The sequence below is a fragment of the Bemisia tabaci genome, chromosome 3, assembly GCF_918797505.1.
Source record: "Bemisia tabaci chromosome 3, PGI_BMITA_v3".
NCBI lineage: Eukaryota > Metazoa > Arthropoda > Insecta > Hemiptera > Aleyrodidae > Bemisia > Bemisia tabaci.
Genome location: NC_092795.1, coordinates 5,670,353 through 5,693,623, shown reverse-complemented (window position 1 = coordinate 5,693,623; position 23,271 = coordinate 5,670,353). Strand labels below are relative to the sequence as shown.

Here is a 23,271-nt window from a genome sequence, read left to right as displayed (position 1 = left end):
GAAATAAAAAGTTTCCACCTGTCGCCGAGAGGTTCTTGAAAAGTCTCTGGTTGAGGTGAACGCTCTAATATGCGAGTGCATTTGCAATCTTTTATTTCACTTTAAAGTTGATGTTCTTATTAACAAAAAATCTATGATTAAATATTTGTTAAGTATTATCCATGCCACTTTCACAAAATAATTGTGGTGTTTGCATCAAGATTACTTTATACTTCAAATGGTGTTTGAGTCAACAACTCTGACTAAAAACTACTGATGATTTTTCTTCTGTTTTCACGCTTATGTAGCTTACGTATATTGTGACCATGGCTAAGATGGCTAAACGGAGCTTTAGAGACTGAGATATTGACTGACATCAGATCAGTGCCGAGACGGCGAGACGTGAATGATCGAGCAGGGCCGGATTAAGGGGGACATGGGCCGCGGCCCATGGCGGCAAATTTTGACATTTTTTTAAATGTGGGTATAAAAAAAATCGGATTCAGAAGAAAAAAGTATCAATGAGGAAAGGGGACAAAACCTCTCTTTCCTGAGAGTATAGTAATTTCAAATTTTATCGTTTTTCGGTGATAAAAGAGACAGAATCTTTACTTAGTCGAGTTAAGAGAGGAACTAAACACGCAATTTGGCCTGAAGCTCAGCGCAGAGAGGAATAATGACGAGGACTTGAGATGAAAAGGACAAGCCCTCGGCACTGCGGTCGACATGTAACACATATTAGCGCCTACAAGACTGCGTGAATACTTCACGCATTGCGTCAAACACAGTGCGCCGCGCCGGTCAGAAGCAGTTGGTGTGAAACGCGTAGCGCCTACAAGACTGCAGGAATACTTCACGCATTGCGTCAAACACAGTGCGATCAGCCCGGCGCAGCAGCGGAAGTGAAAATTATTAAACCATATCTATGTTTGTTCTTTCAATTTTTTGGTTCATTTCTGATAAATGAAGGACCTTGTTCACACAGAGATATCGTTCGTGCAAAGTTCCGTGAAATTTTGCTAGTAGTGTTGACAGGCCTTTCGCAAAAAATGTACTCAACACAAGTAGATAAACGCGTCTTATGCACCTTTCCCCCTCCGACACATATGATGGTTTTCATTGATATTTCGAATAAAATGATAAAGGGGCGGCAGAAAACAGGCGGCCATGGGCGGCAAGTAGGTAAATCCGGCCCTGTGATCGACCATCGATATTGCCCGATTTGAAGCTATGGTAGAGAATCAATTATCGAGGTGTTCGTTACAAAAATCCTCTTTATCGATCCTTTTCCATAGTTTTAAATGACAGATCAATCGATAATCGCAAAGTACGCCACGCCACTGTTACGACCACGTTAATATATGGGACTTGCTTGCGGCAACCCAGCAGAATGGGAGTAAATCGAGCTCTCTCGCCTAATTATTCTGCCAATGTTCAGTCAACACCTTTGTCGCTTTAATTTTTAATAGGTAGGCAAAAACAGTCACTGCACGTCGAAATAATTGGAACAACGAGCCAGATTGAGATGCACGCCCCTGCATCGGAGCAGTTCGATACCTCACAATCTCTGAGGATCTCATCTATCATCCGACAATGGACGGAATGATTCCGTCCATTGAAATTTGGTCATAGTTCCGTTGTATGACAAAGACGAAAATACCCTCCTAAAAAAAAAAAAAAAAAAAAAAAAAAAAAAAAAAAAAAACCTCGAACTATACTGCCGTGCTAAGAAAGAACGCCGTATGAACATTCGAGAGGTGCCAAATTTCCTTCGATAAAACGTTTATTTTTGAGGAAAGTTATGCATTTTTTTCCTTGAAATTTTCAGGTACTTTACGTGAAATTGCGAACAAAATCATCGAAAAATTTGGAAGGAAAATATTCATAAGTTTACCAGGAAATTTGTGTTTTATCCAAAGAAGTTTGGCAACGCCTGAAGGCTTATACGGCGTTTTTCCTTAACACGACAGTATAGTGCATGGTTTCTCCCGGCACAACAAAAGTCAGTTGTTTACAGTAAAAGGCGTTCTGAGCGTTTGGTTGGGTCACGCAACTAAACTAACCTCCCGGAGAAGCGAGAAGTATCGCCAAATTTGAAGGCGTTCAAAGCGTTTGGTTGGGTCACGCAACTAAACTAACCTCCCGGAGAAGCGAGAAGTATCGCCAAATTTGAAGGCGTTCAAAGCGTTTGGTTGGGTCACGCAACTAAACTAACCTCCCGGAGAAGCGAGAAGTATCGCCAAATTTGAAGGCGTTCAAAGCGTTTGGTTGGGTCACGCAACTAAACTAACCTCCCGGAGAAGCGAGAAGTATCGCCTTTACAAAAAAAAAAAGTAAAAAAAAAAAAACCTTACAAATTTTCATGAAATTTAGTAAATTCTTCTTTCTACGTCAGATTTTGAAGTTGTATCTTTTCTTTCTCTTTCGAGGACTGCTTAATACTTTGTGACAGATTTTCAACGCAGTCGTCGAGGGCGGCTGTATTTTGACGGGAGAAAGGAAGAAGAAAAAGGCTTTTAACTCCGATAAATGGACGTATTTCTATCAAACGGAACTATGTGCATTAAGACATGAGCCCTGAGACCCATAAGAATATATGCATGACAGAGCTCACGTCATAATGCACATAGTTCCGTTTGATAGAAATACGTCCAAATGAGAGGGCGTCTCGCAAAACTCGTTAATGACTAAACCTGAACGAGCACGACGGAGGGGCGAGTGCTAACGTTGATATATGAAAAGGAAGTCCCGTGAAAAGAAAAAAAATTAACGAACGCATTTATGAATAAGAACAAACTCGCGCGATTTGCGCAGTGAGTAAAAAATGTGTATGGAGCGGCTGAAAATCAGTGACTGAACCATTTTAGGACCTGCTACGAAGTGTCTCCCTCCTCCACCTCCACACACCTCGAGCGAATTTTATTTACAAGTCGCTTTTGTCTCCGATTTCCGAGGCAATGTCAAGTTTTTATCCATGACTGTAGCCCCGTTGACTCCCGCCGCCGAATCCACCCTCGGCTTACGAGCCAAACCGAGGAAGGAATTGTTGACCCTGGAACGCTCGTTTTTGTTCTAATTGCGATATTTCGCGTTATTCTCCAGACGAAAGAACGAAGTTGTATTTCGGCGTTCCGAAATTTCCACTCGAGGATTGGACGTATTTCTATCCAACGGAACTATGTGCAATATGACGTGAGCCCTGTTATGCGTATATTCTTATAAGTCTCAGGGCTCATGTCTCAATGCACATAGTTCCGTTTGGCAGAAATATGTCCAATTTTACTTTGAGTTAGGAACTGTTGGGCGTTTCGGAGAGTTTTACCGGTGTTTCTCAAAATATTGTCACATGCACAAATCAAAAAGATTTTGTACTAAAATTGCAGTCTTACTCTTGTGAAAAATGTAATTGAAAAAAACAAACAATTTTACAACATTGTAATGCAGTAACGTTCTTCCGTCTGAGAAACGACGATTTCGATGGTGGAAGTCTACAAACACTTTTTTTTTGACATTTTAAAATTGGCACATTTTATTTGTTAAAAATTAAAAGGACAAAATTCGTACTTGGAATTGGATGTATTTCTGCCACACAGAACCACGCGCATTAAGACATAAGCCCTGAGACCCATAAGAATATATGGGAATATACATACATACACAGGACTCGCGATATAATGCACATGGTTCCGTTAGGCAAAAATACGTTCAATTGTTATTAATTCTTCCCGTCCTATCCAGAATGTTCTGAAAAAATTCCGAAAAATGACGAAAAAAGTAAACAACCCTTATAAGTGTGCAAATTTTACTTAAGTTTTGCTCGACACTAAGTTACGTGTTGACCATCATTAAGTAAAAATGGCATGGAACCTCCGAATTTAGCTTTTGCCCTACCCGATTTCACCTCTTAGGTTGTTATTGTGGGGCCCTTAACATATATCGTCTCTGTGATTAACTTTTTATTACATTCCAAGACCCTTAAGCCTTCCGTATCCCGTGAAGTACAGAAATAGCCCCTCCATCTGCAAAATAACGTTGCGTAATGCTATACTGATTGTTTGCAGTGCAAACATGAGATATTTTTCCATGGTGCGTCGGGCTTCGTTCAGAGAATGAACTGGTACTTTTCAAAATCCAGCAGCATCATTTCCCATGGAGCCACGGAACCGGCGAGGCTGGATACGTCCCGTGGCTCATTAGAAAACAGATGGGCTACGATTTGACATAGTGCCCTGCTGCGAGCCTTTCACTTTTTCACCCGCTTCAGAAGGAGATACGCTTTGTAAATTGCTTCAATGCACTATTACCCACTGCTCACTTCCCGTAATGATGCCTTATGCTTCCGTGCTAAGAAAAAACGCAGTTTAGCCGCCGGACGTTGCAAAGTTTCCTTGGCTGAAAACAATATTTTGAAAGAAGATTTTGAATATGTGTCTGCCGATTTTTCAGGGCATTACACTCGCTATACCATGTGAATTCTCCGAGAATTTCGCAACACGAAGCGTTCGTAGTTTTTCCTGAAAATTAATATTTTATGGACATAATTTTGGCAACATTTGAATATTCATACGGCGTTTTTCCTCGGCACGACAGTATAGGCCGCTCAGAGAACGAACTACAGTACTGAGAAGAAAACACCGTATGAACATGTATGCGTTGTCGCATTTCCTTTGAATAATACAGCATTTTCCATATGCACGAGGATTTAGGATTTTGATTTTGATATTCTTAAACAATTGTTTTTTCTCTCAATTAGCAGGTAAAACTGTACAATAGTCCCAATAATCAGATCAAAAAGTTCTATTATCGCCACTCCACTCGAAATTACTCGAGTCAAATACGTATTATTTACCTCTTAAAACACCAGTAGGCCACTAAAATGAAGTTAGAATGAATACACGACGTTAAACTTTTCTTCTTTAAAAAAATCACGTAGAAAACATGCAACAGAAAGTGCCAAAATCCAATCTGATTTGGTGATCGTAAGATCAGAGCCAAGGTAACGTTATGACTGATGTTTTCACTACAAATGGAAGAATCTCATACAGAGCAAAATTCTCCTCTTGAAGTTATGCCATCTCGCGAAGACTAGTTACTTTTAATGAGAAAGCGTTATTTTTGTTCAGTTATTTTCGTTGTATGAATTGTGTTTTACATGAAATTTTGGAAAGGAAACCTGTATCACAATACTTAAATTTGTAACTTGTCTACTGGCTCACGCTGCCGTGCTAAGGAAGAACGTTTAATAAACATTCGGGAGTGGCCAAATTTCTTCGCATAAAACAGTGTACTTTTCAGGAAAGTAATGCATGATTTTCCTTGAAATTTTCAGATATTTAAGAGCAAATTCCGAATAAAATTGTATGAAAATGTTTAAGAAAAATATTCACAATTTTTTACGCCTTCTTGGACACTCACCCCTCTACTCACTGTGTGCCTAACATATTTTGTACATAGCCCCCCTAAGATTAATTTTTCATTCATCTCTATTTTTAATCTTTATTTCTTTATTTTTACTTACAACTGGCAATTTCATTCCACCCAAAAAGTGCTCAGATAATTATGAGTTATCTGAAATGTTAAGTAAAATTGTAAAAAGACCTACTCGTGTGGTCTAAACAAGAAAAAATTTCTACGTAAATTCGTTTTTGATTGAAAGAAACATGGCGTGGCCTGAAGGCTCATACGGCGTTCTTCCCCAGAATGACAGCATGATTTGGAAACTTTAACGAAAAATATTTTTAAGTCTCTCGAAAATGAACGTTTTTTACGGGTCAGCTTGGCAACACTTGGATGCCGATACGATTTTCTTGCCTAGCGCGGCGCGGCGCGGTGGTGGAGTGGCGCGTCTCGACTTTTGAAAATCCGGGCTCGAAGCTAAACCATTGTCATTCTTCATTAAGAGTCGGAGTGCGTTTCGCTTTAAGCCGTGCACTTTTAGCGCGAAATCAGACGGGGGCCCGACTCTCGGTGAAGCGTCACTCGAGTAGCAGCTGCTGCAAAGTCGAAACGTTTACTCAAAGATTTCCCTCGTTTCTTAAATTGATAGTCGCAGGGAGTCGTTCATAAATCAAAGTTCGTAATCGTAGGGCCGTAACCTTACTGCCTTGCTTAGGAAAAACGCCGTATGAACATTCGAGAGTTGCCAAATTTCCCTGGAAAACAATTAATCACAATCGATTAATTTTAAGAAAACGGTAAAAGCCATTGCTTGGTTTTGAAAATTTATATTGAAAGACTCCCGCTTCCAATAAGCGTTTTTTGTTAAGGCAAGATGCGTTTTGCAATGGCGAGGAATGATCGATTATCGATAATCCTTATTTCCAGCTGTGGTAAAGGATCGATCATTAAGGTCTTCATTGCGAACATCCTGGTCATCAATCCTTCTCTGTGGGTTTAATGGCAGATCATGAGATCAAACGATACATCGCAAAGCACGCCACGCCACTGGCGTTTCGGTGGCTATCCAGGCCACCAATTCACGTATAATCTATTCATATTTTTCCATATAAATTTTCAAAATTAAACTTTAGATGAGTTGACATCTGAGAAATTGAGGAAAAATGCTTGCAAATTTTTCAAAAAAAAATATTTTGTCGAGGAAAATTTGGTAACGTATGAAGGCTCATATAGGATGTTGTCCTTGGCACGATAGCGTGGTAAAAGCAAAAGCTGAGACCTCCTTGTTACACTAGATTCAATTAGAGTACCTATTTACGGGAGAGTATTGCCATCTCTGTGCCGCTCTCTGCTTGGTTCATCAGTTTTAGATTATCACGGAGCGCCAAAGATGGGCCGATGTAAACAAACCGGACTCAGAGAAATGCGTATTATCGGCTGAGCAATGAATGATAATCACACTCAAAGCTTCATTTTGACAAACATTTCCATTAAAGGTCGGTCTGAAATTAAGTCAGAAGTTGATCATAAAAAATGTCTATCATGTCCAAAATCACGTCTAGAACTTTGTAGAACTTTGTCGCCGTTGTGTTTGTTTACATTGGGCCAAGCTAGGAGCAGAGGGTCTAGGGTTTGTTTACATTGGTCCAACTTTGGGGCTCCATGATAGCCAACCAATCAGAGGGCGGCACACTTTTTCTGTAGTAAAAGATGGGAATACTCTCCTGTATACATAGGTATCCTAGATTCAATCGCATGGCGTGCTTTATCTCTGGGTGTGCTTCACGCGTTTGACAGATCGTCACCCTCCAGGCAAAGTATCACAAGCGCCATGCGACGTTTAAAAATCCCCGCTGCCATTTTATTTCTTTACTGAGAAATTGTTGGTTGAATCTGTTTGGAAATTTCACTAAATTTTATCGGCAGCACAAAGAAAATTCAGTGAAATTTTCGGACAGCTTCGTTGGCAATTTCTGCAGCAATTTCTCCGTAAAGAAATAAAATGGCGGCGGAAATTTTTAAACGTCGCATGGCGCTTGTGATACTTTGCCTGGAAGGTGACGAGATGACGAGAGGTTAGAATAGAGAGAGCATACCTGATATTTGCGGACTCGTTGACGTACTCGCCCCATCCGACGAGGGGCGGGACGGTGACGACGAGGCTGTGGACCCAGCAGGCTCCGATGAGCCAGAACGCCCCCGTCCGCGTGGTCAGTCGGTGGGCGCAGAACGGCCGCGCGATCATCAGGTACCGCTCGAACGCCAGCACCGTCAGCGTCGTAATTGCATTAATACCTGCACACAAAAATAACAACGCATTTAACCGGGTTTCTTACGGTGAACCTCTCCGAAAAAAAAGGGAAGTTGATTTGGACTACATTTTGCAATTTGGAACTATAAATTCTAGCCCGGTCTAAAAACAACGTATGTGCCATTAGTTTCCCTGTGCACATAAGTGTATTTCCAGAGGAGCCAGAATTTACAGTTCCAAATTGCAAAATGCAGTCTAGTTAACATTCTGTATGTGAAAAAAGTGTGCGAGAACTTATAAAATGCTGAATTCCCCACTGCAGCAGTATAGTATTACATCTTGACATTGCCAAAGTAACTGCTACAGCGGGTAACTGTACAGCGGCATGTCTTAATATTTCGCACAATTTTTTTATATATGCAGAATGTTAAATCAACTTCACTTTTCCCTCAGTGCTCTTTAGAGAGATTATGGGTATTGTCGTGCCGAGGAAAAACGCCATATGAACATTCAAGGGTTGCCAGATGTCCTCCGATAAAATGTTCATCCACGGAAAAAAGTGATAGGGCTTATCCCCTAAAATTGTAACACCACGCAAATTTGTTGGATGACATTGACATTTCTGATTAATTTTTCCGTGCTAAGGAAGAACGCCGTATGAACATTGAAGAATTTGCAACATTTCCTGCAATAAAAGCTTAATTTACTGGGAAAATTGTGAATATTCTTCTTCAATTTTTTCAGACAATTTTGTTCACAATTTGGTCTAAAATGTCTGAAAATTGCAAGGAAAAATATGCATCATCGTTCTAAGAAATGTAAGTTTTATCCGGGGAAATTTGGCAACTCTCGAATGTTCATCAGGGCCAGATTTACTTACTTGCCGCCCATGGGCCGCCTGTATTTTGCTCCTCCCTTCTCATTCGTTTTGAAACATCAATAAAAACCATCAAATGAACGTGCAAGCCAGGGAACGGTGCATAAGACGCGTTTACTCGTGTTGACCACATATTTTTTGGGAAAGCCCTGTCAACACCACTAGCAATAGTTCACGGAACTTTGCGCGAAAGTTAAGTTTCGTAAACCTATCTCTGTGTGGACAAGGCCTTCTATTCATAAGAAATAAACGAAAACATTATGAAATAAGAAACATAAATTAATAACTTCGGCCGCCGCGCCGCGCAGACCGCACCGTGTTTGGCGCAATGCGTGAAGTATTCTGACAGTCTTATAGGCGCTATGAGTTTCACGCCGACCGTTGCTGAACGCACTATGTTTGACGCAATGCGTGAAGTATTCACGCAGTTTTGTAGGCGCTATGCGTTTCACGCTGATCGCACTGTGTTTGCCGCAATGCGTGAAGTATTCGAGCAGTCTTGTAGGGGCTAATATTTGTTACATACCAATCGCCGCGCCGAGGGCTTCTACATTTCATCTCAAGTCCTCGTTATCGTTTTTCTTCATCGTATCGTTATCGTTCTGAAAATAGAAGGGTCCTGAAACGAACCGCGTTTAGCAGAAAGGAACCAAGTCACATCAGTGATTGCCAAATTTAACTGGGAAATTTTAATTTTTTACAAGAGAACGTTACGCAAATTCCCTTGAATATTTGAAAGAATTTGCTTCGCACTAGACAGAAAGTTCACTGAAATTTGCAAGAAAATCCGCGCGATCGTTTCCTTGTAAAAAATTAAATTGCCTGATTAAATTTGGCGATATCTGATGTGGCTTGTTCCTTTCTGCTTAGCGCGGTCCAAATACTCTTTAATCATTTTAAGTGCAACAATTCTTATTTCTTGGAACGGACCTTTTCGAAAATCCTTCAAACGTCTATTTCCGCCAACGGTGCGACGTCGATCTGTTGAACGCTGGAAAGTTAACTTTTTCTCATCCACTAAAACGAGGACTGCGAGGGGGCAAGAGAGAGAGGACTGAGAAAGCTCATCCTAGTTTTTCAACTAAGCAGCGAAAGACTTACGGAGTTACAGACCAGGGTTGATGCCTGCCTGGGCTCAACTCACCCTTGACCCGAATTATGACAGAATTAAAGCGCGGATGCTCCTTCCGTATTACCTCCTATTTAAATCAACTGGAATTTTCAATCCCCAACTTTCCACTGGATAATTAGAGTGCTCTGAGGTGTTCGCCTGGCGCGTCGTTCGCTCCCGAATCTCGCTGATGGATCTCGCGTTTTCACGGGTTCTTTCTCATCCGGACACCGAGCTTCCGAGGGTTTACTCCGACGCTCTGAGTTCATTCGGCAAGATGCACTAAACGGTAATCAGTGGCGCGGCTTGCTTTGCGATATATCGATCCATCTGCCATTTAAACCTGTAGAAAAGGATCGATTATCAGGGTGCTCGCAACGAACACCTTAATAATCGATTCTTTACTATGGCTTCAAATAGGGAAATATCGATATATATCGAAGCACTGATGATAATCGTCATTTCCGAGGCGCGTTGCAGCAGTGATTATTTTCCCATTATTGGCTCCGGTTTTTCGTGCAATGGGCCACTATTTGAATTAAAGTTCGGCGTTTCCTCTTCGAAATTTAAACGTAGAAAGCTATTCACGTAACGAGGAATTTGAGAATCAACTGAACGGGTTAGGTACCTACTTGAGGAAGGGCCCAACTGCCAAAGAAGGTTTATTGATAAAGGCTGCTTTGAGGCCTATTCTATCTGAATTACCTACGCTCTACGATTTGCACTCTCTTGTTTTGCTTATTGAAGGTCTATATTTTATGGAATCACGGAAAAAGAGTGCTAGGGGTTATTCCCTAAAAGTGTGGGGCTGTCTCAATTTGTCGGGCAACACGGACATTTTCAAACGAATTGTGGTACCGCAACTCAAGTTTGAGTGGTACAGCAAGATTTGGGTTAGTAAACTAATTTATTGAGGTACTACTACGAATAATTGGGGCACTACCATAATTAATTAGTGCACTACTACCATTAATTGGAATGCTCATATCATCCAACAACCTGGTGCTCTTTTCTTTTTTCGTGATAAATCATTATTCGGTTATTTGAGTCTCTTTTTGAGTCTTATACTAATATAAACATGGGTTAAAAGGCAGATAGTTGCAAAAAGTGCGGCTTTTTCGTCAGTCAACCGCAAACCAGCAAAACCCGCATTTTTCGCTAAAGTCAGGCTTTAGATCCACGTTTAGGCCGGTACTAGAGACCTAAACTGATCCTCAGTGTGCAAAAAATAGTAGGGTTGGGAAAAATAAAATTCAGAGTCTGCTCAAAATCGGCCCTTGTTTATACCCCTTCTTTTCAGAAATTGAGTTTTCGACGCAATACTATTTATTGAGAGTGCGGACGCAACTAACTACCAAGCGATTCTACCAAGATTACTCTTCAAAAGCCTTTTTTTAACGTTTGAAAATCGATTTCAGTGGGAAAAGGGCGTATAAGTTCCGCGCCACATCGCCCAGCACAGGGTCTTCCCGATGATAAAACCCATGAGTAGAACAAAAACTATGATTTTTAATACATACATAAAGTCGCGATTATAGCGCCGCCTCGCGCTCTGCGACGCCCAATCGCCATTGCCCCCTATCCTCCCAGAGATCATCAGGCAATTGGCACCTTCTGATCTCCTCCTCCACCCCTTGTCGCCAACCTTTCACAGGACGTCCACGCCGTCGCCTTCCGGGAGGAACCCAATCGAAGACCTGCTTGGGCAACCGATCATCTGCCATCCTTCGCACATGTCCATACCAGACCAACTGCTTGGACCTGATATCGTGCACGATGTCCTTTTCCACACCCATTATCTCGCGTACCCTTTCATTGCGGATACGCTCTCTTCTCGATATCCCAGCAGACCTTCGCCAAAAGTCCATCTCGGTTGCCCTAAGCATGTCTTCAGTTCTTTTCTTAAGTTGCCAGACCTCACTCCCGTAAGTTACGATACTCTTCACGATGACGTTGTAAATTTTCCTTTTGGTCTCCTTGGAGATACTCTGGTCCCAGAGAACCCCATTTAGCATCGCGATAGCTTTCCTGCCTTGCACATTCCGATCTTTAATGGCCCGATCCAAATTTCCGTCCTTAGTTAACCAAACTCCGAGATATTTATACTCTTCACAGTCCAGGATCTTCCGGCCATCCTCCAGTTCAATGCTTTGCTGATCACCACCGATAACCAACTTCTCCGTCTTAACCACATTTACTTCCATTCCCCACTTTCGGTATACTTCCACTAGCTTCCGCGTCATGTAATTCGCATCTTCTTCGTCCTGAGCTATTACCACCTGATCATCAGCAAAGCACAGAGTATAAAGGGTGCCATCTTCACGTAGCGGGACGCCCATTCCCGAACAGCATCTTTTCCATTCCTTTAAAACTTCTTCCAGGTACACTTTAAATAAGGTTGGCGACAAACAACACCCTTGTTTCAGTCCTTTAGTAATTAAAAACCCCAACGATAACTCCCCATGCGATTTAACCCTAGAGAAAGCCCCACAATAAAATTCCTTAATAGCACTAATTAGTCCCCCACTAAAACCCCTTTTGTTCAAGGCTTCCCAAAGTTTCATCAATGGCACACTATCGTAAGCTTTCTGGAGATCCACAAACACTAGATGTAATTCCTGGCCAACTCCCTTCTTTTTCTCTATGACGTGGATGATGGTAAATAAGTGATCAATCGTTGACCGACCGGCTCTGAAACCTGCTTGCTCTTCCGCTTCATGTTCTTTCCACTCCTCTTCAATTTTTGCTTTCAAGATTTTTCCATACACTTTGCTCAGGGTACCTGCAACCGACAGTCCTCTATAGTTATCACACTTATCTTTTCTACCCTTCTTCTTGTATATAGGTGACACCCAAGACTCTTTCCATTCTGTCGGTACCTTTCCACCGTCCAAGCAATCTTGCATCAGGTATCTCAACCGTTGAAACAGCTTGCAGGTTCCACACTTGATCAACTCAGCAGGGATATTTCCCGGACCTGGAGCTTTATCGTTCTTCAGCTCTCGTACGGCCTTTACCACGTCCTCCATATGGATCTCCAAGTTATGATTATCGTTAGTATACTCCAAGCTTACGCCTCCATCTTGAAATTCAGGTCGCCTTTCTGTCAGTAAATTTTTAAAATACCCCTCCAGTTTATCAATGGATATCGGAGATATTAAGTCACGCTTCATGTCCCTTCGCAGCCCTTTCAGCAACTTCCAGCTCTCAGTGCTTTTCCTTCCTCCTATGTACGTGTCTATTTTGTTACAGCTCCTCTCCCAAGATTCGTTCTTTTTCTTGGTTATGAGCCTTCGTACCTGCGTCTGAGCTTTTTTATACGCCTCTTTGTCTTCTGTTTTTTTAGAGGAAAGGAACTGATGATATTTTTTCCGTTTCTCCTGAATCTCCTTCTCAATTTCTTCGTCCCACCAGTAAGGTTTTTCGCTAACTTTCCTATCATCAGCGACACCAAGAGCTTCCATTGCTGCCGAGTGAATGCAATCCTTCAGGAACTGATACTGCTGTTCGGTATCACCGTCCCTTGATTCGCCCAACTTCTCATCCAAGCGCTTTCCATATAAAGCCCTTACACTTGGATGCTGCAAGCTGTCAATGTTATAGTTTACAAGCTTGACACGATCTTTTTGTTGGTGAACTTCTTCCTGTGCTTGCCTGGTCTCCTGGCTCCCTTTCACTGGGAAAGCTATTTTCGCCCCGAGGAAATAATGATCACTGCCGCAGGAAAGACCTCTCCACACTCTAACTTGCTGAATCTTCATTCCCGTGTCTTGTCTGACAACCACATAATCAATGATTGATTTCAATCCGCGAGTAGACTGAACCCAAGTAAATTTATGGATGTCCTTGTGTTGGTAGAACCCATTGAGCACCTTCATGTCCCTTTGCTCACATACGTCAATGATACGGGCTCCGTTATCATTTAGTGCCGCCTCTCCGAAAGGGCCGACGATCTTACTTTTAATTTGACGTCCTATTCTACCATTGAGATCTCCCAACACAATGATTTCCCTCCTGGATCCAATCTTACCAATTTCCTCGTTCAATTCTTCGAAAAATTGGTCCTTCACTGCGACAGTGGAATCATCGTTGACTCCATACACTCCCAAAATGGTGATTTTATGGCCAAACACTGTCATATTCATCTTTATCATTCGGGGGTTAACAGCTTCCCATGTAGTGATGCACTTCCGTAGGCTCTTGCGAATAAGAATTGCAACACCCTGTTGAGCTCGCTGATCTTTTTCCACGCCACTATAAAACAAATCGTATTCCTTTACACTTACAGAGCCTTGTCCTTTCTTCTTCGTTTCTGTTAATACCGTGACATCAAATCCGCGACTCCCTATCTCCGATACCACTTCCGTCATTTTCGTAGAAATTCCTTGTACGTTCCATGTTCCAAAAACCATCATCCGTTTACGTAATTTTTTCCGATAAATCCGTTTATTTCCATTTGTACCGAGGCAATTGTTATTGATTTTTAATACTACCATCAAATGAGCATACTACTTGACTGTCATAATACTGCTGAAACAACACAAAGCTGCAAAGAAATCGCACGAGCGCAACCTCGAGGTGTAGCAGATACTGACTAACGCTCTATTAACTTTAAAACAAACATCTAATCGCAGTGAAGATATGTCACAAAGAAAATCATATTATGCTTCTCCAATCGCCATCGCCGTGTAAGTCCGTCAGTGCGAGCGCGGAGAAAATCGAATGTGACACGTCAACAGATGAAAACAATTTTCTCCCTCCGTGCGTTGCTCCACGGACACATCTCAATTCCCACGTTAGCCCGGTCCCGCCGTGCTGAGGAGAAACGCCGTATGAACATTCGAAAGTTGCCAAATGTCATTCGATAAAATTGTTATTTTTGAGGAGAGTTATGAATTTTTTTCCTTGAAATTTTCAGGAACTTTGGGTGAAATTGCGAGCAAAATCATTTTTAAAAATCGGAAAGAAAATATTCACAAGTTAACCAAGGAATCCGTGTTTTATCGAAGGAAATTTGGCAACGCCTGGAGGTTCATACTGCGTTTTTCCTGTGCTCTCCGTCTAACTGAGTGCTTTTCGCGGCTCACATGCATTCGGAGATACGCCCTTGCGTCGGAGGGTCGTCGAATACTGTCGCCAGCAAGTGAAACTGCGCTTGAAGGATATCAGATTCGAGATAAATTAAAGAAGAGATCTGGGAGGTGAGAGATTCTCAACCCCACCCACCCCCTCGCACATCCTCGCAATGAGCCCCCTCCCCTCCCCTCCATTTCGCTTTCTCACGCCTCCGCTGTTCACTAACAACAGAGCGTCTTGAGCCCCCTTCTACGTAATAACTTTTCACTTGAATTTCAATCTCCAAATTGAAGATTCCTCAAAATGACTCGATACAATGGAGCGCCCGCAAAGTTGGGGAATTAGCCGTCTTGGCTCGCGTAAAATTTGGCGGGAAACGCCACGTTGCCGTTGTCTTTCAATCGTTTCGTCTGAAATCCAACATTTCATACTGCTGCGCTCAAGGAGAATACCGTGTGGACCGTCAGCGGTTGACACATTTTCTCCAATAAAAAACGAATTTACAGGGAATGTTCGGAATATTTTTCTTCAAATTTTTCAGATGATTTTGTTCGCAATTTAAATTTAAATAGTTTGTCACTTAGTTAGTATATTTTGAGACATTCAGCGTCACAGGCTATTAACGTCTTTACAGAGAATTTTGAAAATGGGAATATACACGAAAGTTTAGATTTTTAAATTAAGAGAGGTGAAGAGTTTCAGACTTTTGGTAGTAATATTGGGTTCATCGCATGTAAGTGAGTTTGTATCTCTGTTGATTGTAGGGGAGTTCTGCAAATTATAAGGCATACAATGCATATATTTTTTAAAAAATAAATGATTTATCTCGGAAGATTTGGCAACGACTGGGAGCTGATTTGGCGTTTTTCCTTAGCACGGTTTATTGAGGAGACTCATTGGCACTACCTATAAAGCGCTGATTTGCATCATAGAGAGTGTAAATAAACAGCGCTTTACATGTAGGAAATAAAATGTTATAAATCAAATTTTAATTATTACGTTCAAAATTTAAAATGTTTGGAGGGAGAAAATCGATCCACAACAGAATTACAGTCTTTACGGTGCTTTGATAGCCAAAGTTACTCATTCGAATCCTATACACCTACACAGGAGAAAATTATGGCAATTTTTACGAGAAGTATGAATAATCTGGCATCGGTCTACTTGATTTTTGATACAGTGATCCCGAGGAATGAAGTTCACCAAACGTTCTTTAGCATTCACCATACTTTTGATGAGGGTGACCAGAGTCAGGTTCTTGGCGACCGTAGAGTCTGTTGGCAATTACCGTACTCATATCTTTGTCGCTCAAACCATACTTTTTTTCAAAGTGTATCCTTGAAAAGAAAAGTATCACAATCCGAACTATACTTCTGGCTGATTTTCGCGGCATCCCTGGTAAAAATTGGCGTTAGGAGCTGCGTTTCAAAATACCATAGGAATTCTTACAGCCGGCTGAAGAAGGCAATAGAAAATCATATAGCTGGCTGTAGAAAGCGGGGCAAATCATATAGCCGGGCTATACGAAGCGATAAAAAAGTATGCAGCCGGGCTATAGTTTCTATTGCCGGGCTTTACACTTTATCGCCATCGGCTATAAAAGGCTATAAGAAATTGTAGAAATTCGTGTGCTTTGGAAATCATTTAGTTTGATACGGAACCACCATAATATTCACAAAACACACATTATATTTTCCTTTAATACATATTTTTTTTTCATCAATTAAAATGAGAATAATCCATACAGGATGTGCAAACATTTCAAAATCATGAGTTGAAAAACGCTGACTCCGCAAGATTATATTGGAGTCTAACACAGAGCGGAGCGGCGTGCTGCCAGCGATAAGCGCGCATCAGCGCCTACAAACCTAACAGGGATACTTCACGCATGGCGAAATGCGTGAAGTATCCCTGTTAGGTTTGTAGGCGCTGAGGCGCTTTTTGCGCTGGCTGCCCGCCCGCCGCGCCGCAGCGTGCCACGGCGCTTGAAGCAACTATTTCACACCAGAGGTATTGCACAGTATCATACGAAATTGAAGGCGCTCCAACATATTAGGAATGGCATTGGCAGGCATCCTTCCGAAGTACGAAGCTTTCCGCGCAAAATAAATCAAGATACTACGGCCCAAAAACAGAGAAGTAATCCAAAAACAGTCCTAGCATCCGTAATGAACATTTAGCATACACTTTATCGCCTGGCTGTTGCTCAATTGCCATCGGCTATAAAAGGCTATAAGAAATTGTGCAGCCGGCTATAGAAGCTATTGAAAATCTTACAGCCGGCTTTAGGTTTATGGTATTTTGGAACACAGATTCTACTGCCAATTTTCATCAGGGATGGTATGAGAGTAGTTGCACTGGCTAGAGGTATGGTTGATTTAACGATTCTTTCGGCAGACTTAACTGCACCTCTGAGGGGTGCAACTACTCTTACATCTGGCGGTAAAATCAGCCAGGAATACAGTTAGGATTGTGATACTTTTTTCCGTGTAACTGCGCATGGTTCGCTTGAGCACGAATACATGCACATTGTTTCCCGTGCCGTGTCTTAGCCCACTTATCGCAGAGCTCATCGGCACCACACGCCTACTCTATTTTACCCCCGCGGGAAGGGGAGGAACCGCGAAAAAATACGCCTCCGTATTTGCGACGGTTATTCGCGAACGGCGCTTATGCAAACAGCTCAGGTTTCCGAGTTTACATAAATCATATTTACGCAAACTGCACGCCCCTGCTCTGCTCTGCCGTGCTAGGGGTAGAACGCCTTACGTCCATTCGAGAGTTGCCAAATTTCCCCGGATATAACATGTATTCTCGAGGGAAACTAGGCATATTTTTCCTTGACATTTTCGGGTATTTTAGATTACATTGCGAAGAAAATTGTTTAAAAAATTGGAATTAAATATATGCAAATTTACCAATGAATTCGTATTTTATCGAAGGGAATGTGGCAACCCTGGGAGGATCATAGGGCGTTTTCCCTTACGATTCTGTTAAAGGGACCGAAAAAACCTGGGAGCCGCCGGGGGGACCGAAGTAAGTGCCTCAGTCTCGGCGAACTGGGACCAGGCAAACTATATCATGAGCGGAGCTTTTGTGCAGTATTTACTTTATATAATTGTGTTTTTATTTTTGTTGTTCTGTTTCGCTCCTCCAGGAGAAAGAAAGAGAGTTCGCCGGGTCCAAATTCCCGACGGATCTCCATTTTTGGCCCGACAATACTCGGTGTTTTTTTTTTAAACCTCAAGTTAGTGCAAACTGTACGCTCGTTATTCCCGTAATGCCCGAATTATTCGCCGGAACGAACCGGTTTGTGTGTGCTTTGCGTTTTCCGAGTGTCTCATTTCTCGCTTCGAACCCACGGGCGAATGTAGACGCCCACGAGTTTATTAAGGCAGCTCAAATTTTGATGAAAAATTCTGGGTCCGCGAAAACTCAAAATTGAATTGTTGACACCGGAGCATTGGGGAGTTCGATGAGCGATTTGTTTGTTGCGCCAAACTGGAGTTATGACGGTGTGAAGTTTCAAACTCAAGGAGAGTTGTGGTGAGGGGTGCTGTTCAAAATTCCAAGCTCCCTACTGATTATTGCGATTCATAGACAAAGTGACTAACGAAAAAAAGAAAGAGAAAATTGAGCGATCTGATTTGTTGAAACGGGGCGGTTTAATGCTATGACAAGAATGCTATAGACAAGGGAGGAAATTATGGACTAGCTATAGGGTATCTTAAGGGTTGCCGTAAGTTATTCTATTACATACATGCTTTATCCATCGCAACCATCCGCCTCCAATAGAATCGCTCTGTTTTCTCTTTTTCTCCCTTGTCAATTGCTTTGTCTATCAATATTAATAATCAATCTGCTAACACTTCAGGGTACGAAATTGCAGGGTTATGATGAATTAATGCATGTATTGTCACCCTTTTGAGGAAGATGCTTGGTGATGGCTCGATGAACTAAAGTTTGGTTTATATTCCATCGGACTTTTTTTTCGCATTGTCCAAAGAACTTTAACACAGATTCTTATTTATTACTTAATTTTAGGCTTTTCAAACACAACTTTAACGTGTCTGGCGTAAAATTTGCATGAAAATCCGTTGTTGTGATACTTTAATAGAGCTACATTTTACATTGAGGGACTGTTATTTCTGATTCTTTTTATAAAAGCAACATATAGCGCCAATAGATTCCCTATGTGGATGGGTGGATTATAAATGAATCAAAGTTAAAAGTCCCTTATTACAACGTTCCGTCCAAAATTTCCTTTTCTAGTGCACTGAGAAAAGGCTTTTAAACCAATTAGTGGGCTCCTATGGAACACCACTAATAGTAGTAAAGGCAACATATAATAGTTGGTTCTTTAGTTAGTTAGTTAGTTAGTTAGTTAGTTAGTTAGTTAGTTAGTTAGTTAGTTAGTTTACGACGATCAGCGACCAGGCTATTTACGTCGGGGACCGGTATGTATACCTTAGTATGGACGAGATACCTTAGTATGGTTCACAGACTGAGAATCATTAGTTCATTTACGACTATTAGTGGTGTTTTATATGAACCACTATTTAGTATAAAGCCATACATTTTTCTCCGTGTGGTCCATGGAAGTAAGAAGCCCATGAATTATCCCAACGACAGTGTATGCCTGCTCTCTTAAAGTGCGTGAAACCTCGGAGACAGGAGTTGGGACAGAGAGTCGTTAAAAATATCCAGGGAAGTAAAATATCTGCCTCACATGAAAGGCAAGAAGACTATCTTCTTGTCGCCGCTCGGTCTATGATGGAGAAAGGCTCAAGTTTCCGAGCAACGCCCATTCCTGTAATCCGGCTAACAATAGCCATGCTGCAGTTTAATCCGACGGAATGTGGGAGCAAATTTAGCACTTTCATAATTCGTTTCTCCTCTGACGTAAGGGCGTATCTGCATGTCAACGTAAGCCCTGGAAAGAATAGAGTTAGACGGAGAATAGGGCTCAAGTGGAGACACGTACAAAAGAGACGGTAAATGACGTCATCCACCGCGGCACTAAATATCATGATATCATCCACATTGGTTTGATCAACACACAATACTTTGCAGTGGTTCCACGTAAGATACGAATAAAACTAAGGGACACTGGCATGCACCATCGCGGTTAATTCGGGGTTCGAAGGGCGCCAACTCCGTTAACATTGGATGTAGAAACTTGATATTTGGACAGTTCTTAGTTTTTGCCGATCTATTATGATCAAAAATCATCAAAATACCAAAACTTACCAAAATTGTAAGCTTAGTGCAACTGACCTAGAATGAATGCGGGTAGATTGGGTCCAAAAATGGAACCAAATCGCATCGATTGATTCCATTTTTTCGCCACTCGTCATTTTTTCCGAATTTTGAAATCGCAAGCCTGTTGTCAGGAGACTAAAAAATTCACGTATCAATTTTGACAAACAAATTCAACGTAATATGGCCGTGGTTTTTTTAGACAGAAAATATCGCATTCAAGTCCAGTTTCGATATTAGTATCGAATACGATTTTTTCTCTCTGAAAAAACCACGCCTTCATTACGTTGAACTTGCTTGTCAAAATTAGTAAGTGAATTTTTTAGTCTCCTGACAACAGAATTGCGATCTTAAAATTCGGAAAAAATGACGAGTAGCCGTAAAAATGTAACTAACCGATGAGATACTATATCACGAGTCGCTCTGACACAAAATATGGCGTCCATCAAATCACCTTAAAATCTATGTGAGATGTGAGGGACTGCAGCGCGAAATCGACACTCGATCCGCTGACGTGAGACGTCCTTACATTTTAAGTCGAGCCCCATCTCTCGTGTAACTCAATGCTATTTGGAGCTCTCTTGCGGAAGTGCAGTTACGCCCTTGCATCAGAGGAGCAAAAATTTAGGGGGAGGGACGCAAACAGTGTGACTGCGGACCGGACGACCACTTGGCGATCGATCGGACTAATCCTTATTTTTTGCATACTTGCTTCCCGGATACTGTCGTGCTGAGGAAAAACACCGTATGAACATTTGATTGTTGCCAAAGTGTCTGTAGTAAAACATTTCTTTTTGACAGTATAGATCGCCTATCCTCTAAAGTGAGGGCGTATGACTATTTCCACGTGACTCCTAAAAATCATAATTTATATCGACACCAAAAATCGCGCGTAAAATGGAGATACGCCCTTTCGTTAAGGGAGTTACGAAGTGAGACGTCTTGAGGCAAAAAGGAGAAAAAACCCAAGAGCCCGCACCGAGAAAAAAGGCAAGTTGACTTAACATCCTGGATGTAAAAAATGTTTGCAAGAACTTATAAAATGCTGAATCACCCGCTTCAGCAGTTACTTTAGCAATGCCAAGATGTAAAACTAACTGCCGTGGCTGGTGATTCAGCATTTTATAAGTTCTCGCACACTCTTTTTACATCCATAATATTAAATCAACTTCACTTTTTTTTCGGTGCGATTTCTCAAAAATGGTAACAAACTATCACATTGACGCGAAACATCCCCCATGAACACTTTTTTTTGCAAAAAATGCAGCGTTGCATTCTACTTCGGTCATGTGTAAAGAAAAAAATAGTCTACTGCTTGGTTTTTAGTCATTTCTGAGAAGCACAAGGACTTCCTCTTATTGTCTAGGTGTCCTATAGTATCTACTTCTATTTTTCTCAAATTCCCTACATCGGAAAACAATTGTAAAACATACCTTGAACTCAGTTAATGAGGCATTATCAAAAAAAGCAAATACTTTTTGTTTCAGCAAATTTTCCATGGATACGTCCTTTCTGGACTACGGTCTCTTTTTCAGTAGACGGTCACATCTGGATATTTTTCTTTGACATTTTTACACGCACCACATTCAATTACGGACAAAAATTATTTGAATTTGAATTTTTCCAGGAAATTCGTATTTCATCAACAGAAATTTGACAACGCCCGGATGCCGATACGGCGTTTTTCTTTAACACAGCAGTACAGCTGAGCAAACATAATTACGCTCGACACAACAAAGGCCTTTTGGAGTTGGCGATCAAAGCCATAGGAAATCGGATTTCTGTACAATTACCAGGAATAAGCCTGATGGACGTTTGTTGTCAAATGTTTGAGCCCCACTCTACGATCGCGTGAATTGAGAGGAGAAATTCGACACCGCGTATCGTAGGGTCGAGCCGTCATCGCTGGTTTTCGGACGTCAGGCATAACTTTAATTTTCATTTTTTTTTTTTTTTTTTTCACCTTTACACGTGGCAAAAATGGAATAAAATTAAAGCCAAAGAAGAAAAAAAAGTTAATATTTCTAATTTCAGATTTGTCAATCATGTATGACGTCGTAGATGGAACCGATGGAACCAAGTGGGGGAAAAATTGTGAGGTAATATGAAATGTGAGTACGGTGGTATCACCGATATAATAGCAGACGGTCTATATCGGTGAATTTTTTATTGACACTATTTAATTTTCGTCGTAATTGCGTCAATTTACTTAAATTTTTAATGCTGGGCTTTTCTTGGCATTTTAATAGTCTAGTACTAATCGTATGAAGATTAAGTCTGAATTGGGACTCAAGCGCATTTTCCGTTTACCTAAAAAGGGTCCGTAATGTTAATGCTACTCTTACGCTGTTTTAAGGGTTTTGTGAGTCATGAAACGAGGAAAAAGATGAAGAGAGTAGCAAAAAACAAGAGCGTAAAATTTAGATGAAGGGAAAGGAAAAGAAGAAAAAAGAGAAGAGATGAGAAAAGAGAGGAAGATAAGAGCAATGATAAAGAAAAAGAGGAAGAAGAGAAGTAAGTAATGAGGAAATAAAATAGCTTTTTACCGAACCGGAGATGTTATTTTAATGCCATAACAGTCCGCCATCAATATTTAGTTTAGGCCACCCGAGCTTCCTCGTGGTCGAATAGTGGTATCATTGTAAAATGGCAGGCCCACTTGGGCCACACACAAATGAGGGATTTTTACCGAACGGGTTGATTTAATTAGTACAAAATCGACGGATCGATAGCAATAGATAAACGGGAAAATATCAATATCGATTCGATCAAGAAATTTTATAAGAACAGGCAGGTTTTTATAATCCGTTCGAATTATGTTTATGAAAACAAATCTGGTCTATTGCTCCGGTAAATTCTAGTGAAACTACACGATTGATTAAGTGAGCAAGTATTAAAATTACAGTGTATGGCAATGAAGCATCTAGACCCGTGACTTTCATCGCAGATTTTCAGCTGGTTTCTGTATAACGGTCGTAGTATTCGGTGCATATAATCGAAATCTTGGTATAAACGATTTGGATGACCAAGCTTTGAAATCAAACCAAACCATGGAAGAATATTTACAGAATGAACCAAAATTATGACTCCTTGAGCCGAGAGGACAGTGCTTGGATTGTTAAAGTGGGGAATATTTGATTTTTCTCCGGAACGCCCTTTAAAACAGTTACGAACACTGCATCAAAATTTCAAGCCGCATATTCATAGTATGAACGATGTTGTAAGCGTTTGAATTGAGTCGTTCCTAAAGCTAACAACGGCACCGAACAGTAGGACGAGGCAATGTCATGATTGGACATGACGTGGAGACTTTAAGAGCTT

General features: G+C 41.2%; 1 protein-coding gene across 1 annotated transcript in view; it reads right to left on the bottom strand.

The window, feature by feature from the left end:
- LOC109030779 (parapinopsin) overlaps window positions 1-23,271 on the bottom strand; it is a 192,171-nt gene that overhangs the window by 21,019 nt on the left and 147,881 nt on the right. The window contains exon 5 of the mRNA XM_072297683.1: window positions 7,473-7,671. Coding sequence (XP_072153784.1) covers window positions 7,473-7,671 — 199 coding nt within the window. The remainder of the gene's footprint in view (window positions 1-7,472; window positions 7,672-23,271) is intronic.